Source organism: Anolis carolinensis, unplaced genomic scaffold, assembly GCF_035594765.1.
Source record: "Anolis carolinensis isolate JA03-04 unplaced genomic scaffold, rAnoCar3.1.pri scaffold_186, whole genome shotgun sequence".
Classification (NCBI taxonomy): Eukaryota; Metazoa; Chordata; class Lepidosauria; order Squamata; family Dactyloidae; genus Anolis; species Anolis carolinensis.
Genome location: NW_026943995.1, coordinates 1 through 12,984, shown reverse-complemented (window position 1 = coordinate 12,984; position 12,984 = coordinate 1). Strand labels below are relative to the sequence as shown.

Genomic DNA, 12,984 nt, shown 5'->3' with positions numbered 1-12,984 from the left:
GTGCTCGCCCTGCACGCGGACACGGAAAGAGTCACGGGAGGAACACGGGGACAAACGCCCTGCCTGCGAGTCTCTTCTCCGGGGCCGAAATGCCCTGAAACTGGCAGGGGCTGAATTGGACCCCCCCTCCCCCAGGTGGAGTGGACTTCAACGCCCAACATCCCTAACAGCCTTCTTCCCTTCCTTCCCCCTTCCCTTCCTTCTCTTTCTTTCCTTCCTCCCTTCTCCCCTTCCTTCCTTCCTTCCTCTTTCTTTCTTCCATTCCTCCTTTCTTTTTCTCTTTCATTCCTTCCTCCTTCCCTCCCTCCCTTCCCTTCCTCTTTCTTTCACTTTATTTCTTTCCTCCTCTCTCCCTCCTTTCTTCTCCTTTTCTTCCTTTCTCTCTCTCTTTCCTTCCTTCCTCTTTCCTTCTTTCATTCCTTCCTCTCTTCCTTTTCTTCCTTCCTCTTTCTGTCCTTCTTTCTTTCATTCATTCCTTCCTCCTTCCCTCCCTTCCCTTCCTCTTTCTTTCACTTTATTTCTTTCCTCCTCTCTCCTTCCTACCTTCCTTCCTTCCTTCCTTCCTTCCTTCTCCTCCTCTTTCATTCCTTCCTCTCTTCCTCTCTTTCTTTCTTTCTTTCTTTCTTCCCTCCCTTCCCTTCCTCTTTCTTTCACTTCATTTCTTTCCTCCTCCTTCCTTCCTTCCTTCCTTCCTTCTCCTTTTCTTTCTTTCTCTCTCCTTCCTTCCCTTTTCCTTCTTTCGTTCCTTCCTCTTCCTTTTCTTCCTTCCCTTCCCTTCCTCTTTCTGTCCTTCCTTCCTTCCTTCCTTCCTTCCTTCCTTCCTTCCTTCCTTCCTTCCTTCCTTCCTTCCTTCCTTCCTTTCTTTCTTCCTTCCTTCCTTCCTTCCTTCCTTCCTTCCTTCCTTCCTTCCTTCCTTCCTTCCTTCCTTCCTTCCTTCCTTCTTTCTGTCTTTCTTTCTTTCTTTCTTTCTTTCTTTCTTTCTTTCTTTCTTTCTTTCTTTCTTTCCTTCCTTCCTTCCTTCCTTCCTTCCTTCCTTCCTTCCTTCCTTCCTTCCTTCCTTCCTTCCTTCCTTCCTTCCTTCCTCCCTCTTCTCTTTCTCTCTCTCTCTCCCCCCTCTCTATCTTTCGATATATATAGAGAGCATGACATTGCCACACCCCATACATCCCATACAATAACCCAGACCTTTCCCCAAAGGCACGGAAGCGCCTGACCTGAATGCACGGAAGCGCATGCTCACCATGGTGTTGTTGTGGCACTGGAGGCACTGGTCCTGGGCCTCCACCCCCAGGCAGTTGCTGTGCTTGTTGCACTGGCACTCCACGGAGCAGTTGCGCCCCACATACCCAAAGTGGCAGTGGCAGGCGTTGGGCTCCGCGCACGTCCCGTTCACACAGCCCTGCTCACACACCGGCCGGCACAGACCCGTTGCGCTGAAACACACCACGGAGAGGCCACGGTCAGTGCACCGCTGGGTTTCAAACAAACATTCCATCCCAAAAAAGAGTAAGTGGGAATGTGCATCTGTTGGTTTGTACCACAAAGGTTCCTCCATGGCTTTGATGGATCTGGACCAACCTGGGTACATATATTCATTATAGTCCAACTTAAAAAATCATCCCTGGATTTCAAAGAAAAATTCAATTCCATTTGCTACTACAGCCCCAAAAATGAATACATGGGATTGCGCATTTGTTGGTTTGTACCACAAAGGCTTCTTTGTGGCTTTAATAGATCTGGATCAACCTGGGTACATATATTCATTATAGTCCAACTTAAAATCATCCCTGGGTGTCAAACAAAAATTCCATTCCATTTGCTGCTACGGCCCCAAAAAAAATGAATAAATGGGATTGCGCATTTGTTGGTTTGTACCACAAAGGCTCCTTCGTGGCTTTGATGGATTTGGACCAACCTGGGTACATGTATTCGTTATAGTCTAATTTAAAATCATGGCCAGGTTTCATCTGCAAAATCCACCCCATTTGTGACTAGGGGCCCAAAAAATAAAAAATGCTGCAAAAATTAAGGTGACTCTAAATGCATTACCGGCAACAATAAAATATGTGTTTACCTTTTTTCATCCTCCTTTGTGCGTTCTTACCAGTTTCCCACCTCAAACTCATACACAGCACTCTACATTGCTCAAAGAAATCAATACTATCCATGCGCCTATTGACGGGCACTCACTTGTCCAGCGTGTACCCGTTCTTGCAGGTGCACTGATAGCCCTGCGGCAGGTCGCTGCAGTTCTGCGTCTCGTTGCAGTCGTGGTGGCCGTTCAGGCACTCGTTCTCCGGAGCGCAGGACATGAAGGCCCAGTCCGCCTTCGGGCCGCAGGACTCCGCCAGCCCTGCCAGGGAGGACAGCGCTCTTAGGCGTGATATTTGCACCGCATCGCAATTGGAACCCACAGCTCCGTCATGTCCTGGCCCCCGGCACCCACCTGGCCTCGGTCCGCTGCGCCCGCCTTCCATGCAGCGGCCCTTGCCGTTCTCTGCCCGGAGGCCGCACCACCCGCACCGCGGCTGCTGGATGCACAGGGCGCACTGCTGGAACCGCGCACAGGACGGGGCGCAGCTCTCGGAGCCGCTCAGCACCCGGCCGCACATCCCGGCCGCACAGCGCATGGGCAGGTACGTGGGGCTCATGCACTGCAAGGAGGCAAAGCACAGGCAGGAGGCGGGTCAGGACTCACTGCGTAGGTGCACACGACATCTCAACTATGCACCGGAAATGCAATTATGCATGGTTATATTTGCAATGCACACAACACAAATCTGAATTATGTACTGGAAATACAATTATGCATGGAATATACGCACTGCGCACAACACAAATTTACCCACCAATCTGAATTATGCATTGAAAATAAAATTATGCATGGTATAGTTGTACTGCATACAAAACAAAAGCACCCACCGATCTGAATTATGCATGGAAAAAATTATGCATGGTATATTTGCATTACACACAATAAAAATCTGAATTATGCACTGAAAATAAAATTATGCATGGTATATTTGCATTACACACAATAAAAATCTGAATTATGCACTGAAAATAAAATTATGCATGGTATATTTGCATTACACACAATAAAAATCTGAATTATGCACTGAAAATAAAATTATGCATGGTATATTTGCATTACACACAATAAAAATCTGAATTATGCACTGAAAATAAAATTATGCATGGTATATTTGCATTACACACAATAAAAATCTGAATTATGCACTGAAAATAAAATTATGCATGGTGTGTTTTCGCTGCGCACAACACAAATCTGAATTATGCACTGAAAATAAAATTATGCATGGTGTGTTTTCGCTGCGCACAACACAAATCTCAACTATGCACCGGAAATATAATTATGCATGGTATATTTGCACTGAACCCAACACAAATCTGAATTATTCACCAAAAATAAAACTATGCATGGCATAGTATCATTGCCCACAATACAAATGCACCTACCAATCTGAATTATGCACCCGAAATACAATTATGCATGGTATGTTGGGTGCGCTGCAATATATATATATATATATATATATATATATATATATACACTGCAGCGCACCCAATACAAAACTTAATTATGCACTGGAAATGAAAACATGCTTGGCATATCTGCGATGTGCACAACACCAATTTGAATTATGCACTGAAAATAAAATTATGCATGGTGTATTTTCAATGCGCACAACACAAATCTGAATTATGCACCAAAAATAAAACTGTCCATGGCATAGTAGCATTGACCACAACACAAATGCACCTACCAATCTGAATTATGCACCGGAAATACAATTATGTATGGTATATATATTGCACTGCGCACAACACAAATGCACCCACCAATCTGAATTATGCATGGTATATATACTGCAGCGCACCCAACACAAAACTCAATTATGCACTGGAAATGAAATCATGCTTGGCATATCTGCGATGTGCACAACGCCAATTTGAATTATGCACTGAAAATAAAATTATGCACAGTGTATTTGCATTGCACCACCGGAAAGAGACCTCTGCGTGGCCCTGGCGGTGCAGGTGGGGCTTGCCGGTGCGCGGGCCTTACCTGCTGCAGGGAGACGCTCCAGACGCACTGCTGCCACCCGCCGTCGGCCCCCTTGGAGCTGAGGCACTCTGCGCATGTGCTGTGGTTGTGGCAGGGCGTGGGGCAGGCCAGGGGCGGGGAGGACTCCACCGGCATCGGGGAGACGTTCAGGAGCGAGTGGCTGAAGCAGGTCCAGTCGTAGGTGGGCTGCACGCTCAGGATGCGCCGCGTCTCCCCTGCCAAACACACAAGCCAGGACCCTCAAGCCGATCCCTCCCGGCAGATGGCCATTCAGCCTCTGACTAATCTCTCTGAACCACACCCGGAAGCAGGTGAAAATGTGCCATCTCACCTCCCACAATCTGATTGACTGATTGATTGATTGGTCCACCCAGAGCCTCACCCATGGTCTCAAGAACCTTCCCTGGGCCATCTATTCAATGAAATTTGATTGACTGACATATCAATTGATCAACTGATTAGTCCATGACTGATTGATCAATTGATTAGCCCACCCAGAGCTTCAACCATTGATTGATTCATCATGATTGATCAATTGATTAATCAATTACTGATTGACTGATGGATTGATCAATTGTGTTGTCGAAGGCTTTCATGGCCGGAATCACAGGGTTGTTGTGTGTTTTCCGGGCTGTCTGTCCATGTTCCAAGAAGCATTCTCTCCTGACGTTTCGCCCACCTCGCAACCACGGTACCTCGCAACCTCTGAGGATGCTCGCTATAGATGTGGGCAAAATGTCAGGAGAGAATGCTTCTGGAACATGGACAGACAGCCCGGAAAACACACAACAACCCACCCAGAGCCTCAACCATTGATTAATTGATCAATTGATATGTCCATGATTGATCAATTGATTAATCAATTACTGATTGACCGATGGATTGATCAATTGTATTGTTGAAGGCTTTCATGGTCGGAATCACAGAGTTGTTGTGTGTTTTTCGGGTTGTATGGCCATGTTCCAAGAAGCATTCTCTCCTGACGTTTCACCCACATCTATGGCAGGCATCCTCAGAGGTACCTCACAACCTCTAAGGGTGCCTACCATAGATGTGGGTGAAACGTCAGGAGAGAATGCTTCTGGAACATGGCCATACAGCCCGGAAAACACACAACAACCCTGACTGATCAATTGATTAGTCCGTTGTCCCGAGGACCTTCCCATCCTATCGGCTTCCCCGGTTTGTGCATCTCCGCAGCGCATGCTCCGCCAATGCCGCGCATCTTTGCTCACCGGTGCGCTTGAACTGCCGGGTCCACATGCACTTCCCGGAGGCGGTGCACTTGGCGCAGTCGGAGGCCTCGCAGGAGATCTCGGAGCAGTTGCTGGCCACAAAGATCTCCCGCTGGTTGATGCGGCAGTCGTTCTCGGAGGTGCAGCTGCCCGCGCTGCCGATGCAGGCGCCCTCGGGGCAGTTGGTGCACCACTTGCACTGCGGCACCGCCTGCCAAGCCGGAGGGAAGGAGGGGAGACTTCTGTCAGGGGCCGGCCAGGGTGGGCTGGATAGCCTCGGGTGCCCCTTCCCACTCCAGGGCAAGGCCACCCATACTCACGGGGATGCCCAGACTGTGGGCCATGGCGCGGGGATGCTGGGAGAGGCACTCACTGCAGGTCTTGAGGCGGCGGCACTCGTCCGCTGAGCGAGGGGTCGGGAAGCAGGAGGAAGACCCCAAGGAACAGCCCTGCCTGGAAGGAGGGAGGGAGGGAGGAAGAGGATGAATTTTTGACCTGAAAAATCTTGGGGGGTGGTTTGAGCCCCCGAAGCGCCCGCTTGGCTGCGTGTTTGCCCGTACCTGTCTGCGGCGTCGGCGGAGAGGCATGCGCCGTGGCACCAGGCGCAGGAGGCGCTGGAGGCGTTGCAGGCCTGGCGGGAGGGGAAGACCAGGCAGGGGTCGGCCGGCAGCGAGAGCGAGAGCATGCGGCCCAGGGCCACCCCGTCGAAGCCCCCCGAGAGGAAGAGCCGGCCCCCCACCGAGGCCACCGCGTGCGCAATGGACGCCCTCAGCGGCTCCCCCACCACGGCCCCCGCTGAAAGAGAGAGAGAAAAAAGGGGAGGGGGGTCACATCACAGTACGGGACCACCACGCTACCACTGAATTGCATGGTTGTAAAAAAAAAAATCAACAAATTCCTATGCACTCTGCACATATCTTATTTTGACGTAAAAAAACTAAACGGGAACAAATACAGCCTCAACGATGATGATGATGATGATGATAATAATAATAATAATAATAAAGAGGGTTGGAAGAGACCCCTTGGGCCTTTTAGTCCAACCCATTCTGCCTTTGTGCACCAAAAATACTAAGAAAGCACCCCTAAATAATGAATTATTAATTAAATAATAATTAAAATACAGTAGAGTCTCACTTATCCAACACTCGCTTATCCAACGTTCTGAATTATCCAACGCATTTTTGTAGTCAATGTTTTCAATACATCATGATATTTTGGTGCTAAATTCATAAATACAGTAATTACTATGTAGCATTACTGCGTATTGATCTACTTTTTCTGACTCTACTGTACCATCATAAACACAAGCAAAGCTTTGGAAGGAGGGAGCCGCCGCGATGGGGCCGGATAAATGGCTTTGATGGGCCGCAGGTGGCCCGCGGGCCATAGTTTGGGGACCCCTGATGTAAGGTTAACCCAGAAATTCCATCAGGACCCAAAGTTTGTGATGTTGGGCAAGTTTGCTCTGGATAAACGCTCGGTGGGTGGGGTTCAGTGTGTTCTCTTCCACCCCATTCCTTCCATGCGCATGGGCCACTTCCCACTTGCAAACCCCAAATCAATGCTCCAGGTGATCCTTCCGCTGGGCTCACCTGTGCTGTTGGGGAGGATCCAGGTGTTGCAGTTCAGCTGGTAGAAGAAGAGGTGGTTGGTGAAGTTCTCGTGCTCGGTGCGCCCTCCGATCACCACCATGGTGTCCTTCAGGACGGCAGCCACGTGGAAGAAGTGCGCCAGGGGCTGCAGGAGAGAAGAGCAAAGGCTGTGATTTATTTTGGGGCTGTATGGCCCTGTCCTAAGAGCATTCCCTCCTGACGTTTCGCCTGCATCTGTGGCTCATGGCATCGTCAGAGGATCTGATGCAAGTCAAGCAAGTAGAGTGTGTGTATTTATTTATACACATAATAAAAGTGAAAATGTGTATGTGTGTATGTGGAACAGGTGTTATTTTGGGGCTGTATGGCCATGTCCTCATAGCATTCCCTCCTGACATTTCGCCTGCATCTGTGGCTCATGGCATCGTCAGAGGATCTGATGGGAGTCAAGCAAGTGGAATGGATGTATTTATTTATTTATACACATAATCAAAGTGAAAATGTGTATGCGTGTATGTGGCACAGCTGTTATTTTGGGGCTGTATGGCCATGTCCTAAGAGCATTCCCTCCTGACGTTTCGCCTGCATCTGTGGCTCATGGCATCGTCAGAGGATCTGATGCAAGTCAAGCAAGTAGAGTGTGTGTATTTATTTATACACATAATCAAAGTGAAAATGTGTATGTGTGTATGTGGCACAGCTGTTATTTTGGGGCTGTATGGCCATGTCCTAAGAGCATTCCCTCCTGACGTTTCGCCTGCATCTGTGGCTCATGGCATCGTCAGAGGATCTGATGCAAGTCAAGCAAGTAGAGTGTGTGTATTTATTTATACACATAATAAAAGTGAAAATGTGTATGTGTGTATGTGGAACAGGTGTTATTTTGGGGCTGTATGGCCATGTCCTAAGAGCATTCCTTCCTGACGTTTCGCCTGCATCTGTGGCTCATGCCATCTTCAGAGGATCTGATGCATGTCAAGCAAGTGGAATGGGTGTATTTATTTATACACATAATACAAGTGAAAATGTGTATGTGTGTATGTGGCACAGCTGTTATTTTGGGGCTGTATGGCCATGTCCTAAGAGCATTCCCTCCTGACGTTTCGCCTGCATCTGTGGCTCATGCCATCTTCAGAGGATCTGATGCAAGTCAAGCAAGTAGAGTGTGTGTATTTATTTATTTATACACATAATACAAGTGAAAATGTGTGTGTGTGTATGTGGAACAGGTGTTATTTTGGGGCTGTATGGCCATGTCCTCATAGCATTCCCTCCTGACGTTTCGCCTGCATCTGTGCCTCATGGCATCTTCAGAGGATCATGTGAGTCAAGCAGGTGTAGTGTGTCTATTTATTTATTTATACACATAATAAAAGTGAAAATGTGTATGTGTGTATGTGGCACAGGTGTTATTTTGGGGCTGTATGGTCATGTCCTAAGAGCATTCCCTCCTGACGTTTCACCTGCATCTGTGGCTCATGGCATCATCAGAGGATCTGATGCGAGTCTAGCAAGTGGAGTGGGTGTATTTACCGTATATACTCAAGTATAAGCCGACCCTTTTGTTTCCCATTCCAATAATTGTTTATAAATATCAACATTAAATTGATTGAGATATTCATTGAAAAACGATTGCAAAATGTACTGCAGGAGGATGTCCCTCACTCTCTCCCGCAAAGACAAAACTTTGGCCGTTTAATAAACCTTTTCCATTGTTTTTATGACAGGACCAATTTACGACAGGACCCATTGTGTTGCATAGTGTAATGCACCTGCCTTACCTTTGGGCCTTGGGACGGAGCCAGCAAACTCCACGTCAAGTTGGGGTAGTAAAGGCTGTAGAGCTCGGCGGAGGCGGAAACCATCTCAACGTGAAAGCGGTGGCCGCCAAAAACATATACGGCATCCGTGGCCTCGTGATACACGGCCGAGTGTCCATACAGACCTGAAAAGAGAGGAAAACAGAGATATACTCTATTGAACCTAATGCATCAGATTCGCACCCGAGAGTCATTTGAGTGCAGAGCCAAAGCCAACAGGGATGCTGTGCCACGAGCTCCTCTTGGAGGGACCACATCTCTCATTTACCGTATATACTCGAGTATAAGCTGACCCGAATATAAGCCGTGGCACCTAATTTTACCACAAAAAAACTGGAAAAACATTGACTCCAGTATAAGCCAAGATACCAATAAAATTGCTTTATTTGAGACATCAGTAGTGTAAATGTTTTTGAATATTTACCATATTTTTAAAAAAAACCCCAACAAACTAGCTCTATGAGTGGAAAAGTAGGGGCAACGAAAACAATATGGTATCAATAATAATCTAATAATAATAATAAAAACTTCATTTGGATCCCACCCAATCTCCCCATGGGGAATCAGGTCGGCTTCCAACATAGTAACAGGCAAACATTCAATGCTTATATAAATAATGCAGAACTAGATATAGATCTATAATTATATGTACTAATTTAACATATGCATTTCCCCCTGAAACATTTGCAAATCCCCCCTCTCTCTATGTATGTGTGTGTGCATTTCCCCTACAATATTTTAAGCCATATATATATATATATATATATATATATATATATATATATATATATATAGACATGTTTATATATATTTGTGTGTTCATTTCCCCTCTGTAATATTTGCAAGCCCTATATATAGGTAGGTAAGAACATATTCATATCTATCCAGACATCTCTCTTTATATAGATATTTCCAGAGACTTGCAAACATATGAGGGTAAATTCATAAATAAAAATCATGTATATGTATGGCTACAGATACACAGGTACATGGATCTATATGTATAAAGGATTTGCAAAGACCTGCAAACATATGAGGGGAAAATTCATATGTAAAATTAATGTATATAGATAGATACACATATAAAGGTACATAGAGATGGCAAAAGCTTGCAAGGGGTTAATGCCTATAGGAGAGTTTAACAAATATTTCAGGGCGAAATGCTTTCATAAGATTAATAAATATATATTTTTCTTCTTCCTGACTTGCAAGGGTGTCTCTCTTTTCAAAACATTCCCTTGGTTCAGAGAGTGGGAGGCTTTGCAAAAGAAAACACACTGATAAGGGAGGAGAAGGCTCAAGAGAGAAGACTCAAGACGTTGCAAAACTACCAAGACTCCATAACATTTACTTATTTATCATGTCAGAAGTGAATTGAGAATACAGTTATAATTTATAGAAAAGCAACAAACCAAGTTTAAAAATTTAGCATTATGCTACATTTCCTTTGACTACTTGGGATTGCATCTGGTGTGGCTGTGAGAAGGCCCCTCATTGTGCACGTGGAAGGACTGTCACCATCAACATTCATCATCACCTGCAGACCTGAACCCTTCTGCTCACCCGTGGGGGGGGTCCCGGCCTGGTTCCCCGAACGCCACCCCTCCGACTGGACATCGTATTCGAGGAGCTTCTTGTTGAAGCCGTTCTCTGGAGAATACCCCCCGATGAGCAGCAAGGAGGAGCCGCGCCGTGCCGTGAGCGTGTGTCCAGCCACGGCCGGAATGGACGGGTCCTGGGACAGACAAAGGAGGATTGAATGAGCAACAATGGCATGCACAGACCCTTGCGTTTCCACCCGAGAACCAACTTGCAACGGACCCAAAATGTGTCTGACTTCAGTAGTGAAAAAAGAAAGATATAGTATCATAGATTTGAAGCTACGGCTAATTGACTGCATTTACAACCTGAGGAGTCCTATAGAACTACTTCAAGACTACAGAGACTTTGATTTGTTTTGACTCCAAGCCAGGTTTGAACTAATTGATTTGTACACTGATATATTTAGTTTTACAGCATATTACATGCCATTTTGAAGAGACTGAATGTACACATACTGTGCCGCTAACAAACTTTAGTTGGAGTCTTGTTGATATATGTCTGATATATGTTTTATACTGAAAGCTGCTCTGTGTAGCATTTAAATCTGGATGATTGCAGTCTATAAATCTTTATATTCTGTAAGTTACGACTGTGTGCCACTACAGCTGACAGAATTGGATCATCAGTTGTATTATTATTTGTATTATTGTTAACATTATTATGTGTATGATACTCTAATATACATATTGTGTTCTATGTTTTGAACCTTTACTGTGGTGCATATTTTTCAGATATTGTTTAGAATAGACAGCTGTGTTTAGTTATTATTATATATTAGGGATCCCCAAAGGCCATCCAGTCCAGCCCCATTTTTAACTGTGAGTTGTTTGCAAGTTAAACGTTTGTAACTCAGGCACAACCTGTATATATGTGTGTGTGTATATGTATATATCTGTGTATATATATAAATATATATGAGATAAATATATTACCATAGATTTGGTAGGGATCCCCAAAGGCCATCCAGTCCAGCCCCGTTCTTAACTGTGAGTTGTTTGCAAGTCAAACGCTTGTAACTCAGGCACGACCTGTATATATGTTTGTGTATACATATGAGATAAATATAATATCATAGATGTTGGAAACAGCAATCTTCCAAGCCTTCACTATTTGTTTGTTAATGTATATGTTTGCTACGTAACCTGTATTCTGTGTGTATATTGATTTGTAACTCAGAGACGGCCTGCCTTGTCCACTGACCGGGATGAGCCTCCACTGCAGGGTGGTGAGGTTGAGCAGCCAGAAGTCGGAGGCCACGCCGTCGGCCGTCAGCCCCCCGAGGAGGAACATGGCTTTGGCGGAGGGGACGTAGGCGGCCGCGTGGAAGTATCTGGGGTTGGGTCCCGGGCCGCGGTCCTCCGTTCCGGCCAGCATCTGCGTCCAGCGGCGTTCGGCAATCGAGTACCTGCAGAGAGACAGAGTGTCGCACCTCAGAGTAGTTCACCTTGCTATAGACACTCAGTCAAACACGGAAGACAGTCTTTTGAAGTTTTATTGAGCAAAAGCAAATAAATGAATCAAAGCAGGCAGTTGATAGTATTTCAAAGTTGCAATAAAAGAGTCAATAGGAATCCAAATAATTCATAAGTCATGAAAATCCATTAGTCCCTAAACCATAGCAGTCTAATAATCCATAAGGCAAGGCAGTAGTCAATAGATCCCAAAAACAAGGCCCAAAGGTACAAAGATCCAGGAATACTCTTCCTAAGCATGAAGCAAGAACATCCACACAGATGAAGCGAGGATTTGCTTTGACAACGAGCTGTCTGCAAACACACACTTTTAAAAGCACCCAAGAAAGGCATTTCTTTTCCCAGAACTGGCCTCTTTCTTTCCCGCCAGCCTCTCACTCCTACGGACCTGAGAACCTCTCCATAACAGACGGTCCGCCCTAGATAAATCAAGGTCTTCATTATCTTGCACCTGAACCCTAGATAAATCAAGGTCTTGTTATCTTGAGAGTTCTCTGGGCCTTGAGAGCTCTCTTACTCATTAATTCCCATGGGAATGTCATCCTGTCTGTTATCTATAGCTTCTGGGGTCAACAGTTTATTCTGCTCAAACTGCAATTTTCCAGCCTCTGAATCAGCCTGCATTCCCATGCCATCATCTTGTGGCTCTTGTATCTGAAATGGCTCTTGTATCTGAAACCCAGAATCCCCTTCTTCATCCTGACTCTGGCTATACTGTGGCTGAGTCACAACACTGAGAGAGGGAAGTGGGGGTCAACGGCTCCATCACGGAGTCCGAGGGTCAGCACGCAAGTGGGCCTCGCCTTCCCTCGCCCTGGACGTGCCACGGAGTGGGAAACGTGTGCCACCTTGAACGGAAAGAGTCCGTACCTGTAGACGTTGCCCAGCATGCCCTCGCGCAAGGACATGCCCCCGAACATCCAGAGCGTGCCCTCCGGACCCTCCACCATCGTGTGGCCCAAGCGGTGCAGGAAGCGGCTGGCCGTGTCCTGGGAAAGGGAGGGACGGAGGGAAAGAAAGAAGGAAGGAAGGGATTGAGCCCGGGTTCGCAAGGAGAAAAGGGCCCTGGGACCCCAAAGGGTGGTCAGGGCCCTGGACCTGCCCAGCCAGGCACCTGCGGACACTTACTGCGGTCAGCTGGTTGTCAATCAGGGTCTCCCAAACAATTTT

General features: G+C 46.4%; 1 protein-coding gene across 1 annotated transcript; it reads right to left on the bottom strand.

Moving 5' to 3' along the window:
* Positions 1 to 653: 653 nt before the first annotated feature.
* On the bottom strand, positions 654 to 12,964 carry LOC134295272 (multiple epidermal growth factor-like domains protein 8). The gene is made up of 13 exons (XM_062967123.1): positions 12,943 to 12,964; positions 12,685 to 12,803; positions 11,543 to 11,747; positions 10,304 to 10,475; positions 8,702 to 8,865; positions 6,921 to 7,065; positions 5,886 to 6,120; positions 5,646 to 5,778; positions 5,326 to 5,536; positions 4,091 to 4,305; positions 2,447 to 2,654; positions 2,191 to 2,353; positions 654 to 1,433 (listed from the first exon to the last, which is right to left on the bottom strand). The coding sequence occupies exons 2-13, from the start codon at positions 12,762 to 12,764 to the stop codon at positions 1,118 to 1,120; spliced, it is 2,247 nt and encodes a 748-aa protein (XP_062823193.1). The 5' UTR covers positions 12,765 to 12,803; positions 12,943 to 12,964; the 3' UTR covers positions 654 to 1,117.
* Between the last annotated feature and the right edge of the window lie 20 nt (positions 12,965 to 12,984).

Excerpts from the sequence above, each read along its gene's own strand:
- LOC134295272 (XM_062967123.1), bottom strand. The coding sequence starts at position 12,764 with ATGGTGGAGGGTCCGGAGGGCACGCTCTGGATGTTCGGGGGCATGTCC. Across the intron at positions 11,748-12,684 it reads ATGCTGGGCAACGTCTACAG|GTACTCGATTGCCGAACGCC; the intron begins GTACGGACTCTT and ends GTCTCTCTGCAG. Across the intron at positions 10,476-11,542 it reads TGCAGTGGAGGCTCATCCCG|GACCCGTCCATTCCGGCCGT; the intron begins GTCAGTGGACAA and ends TGTCTGTCCCAG.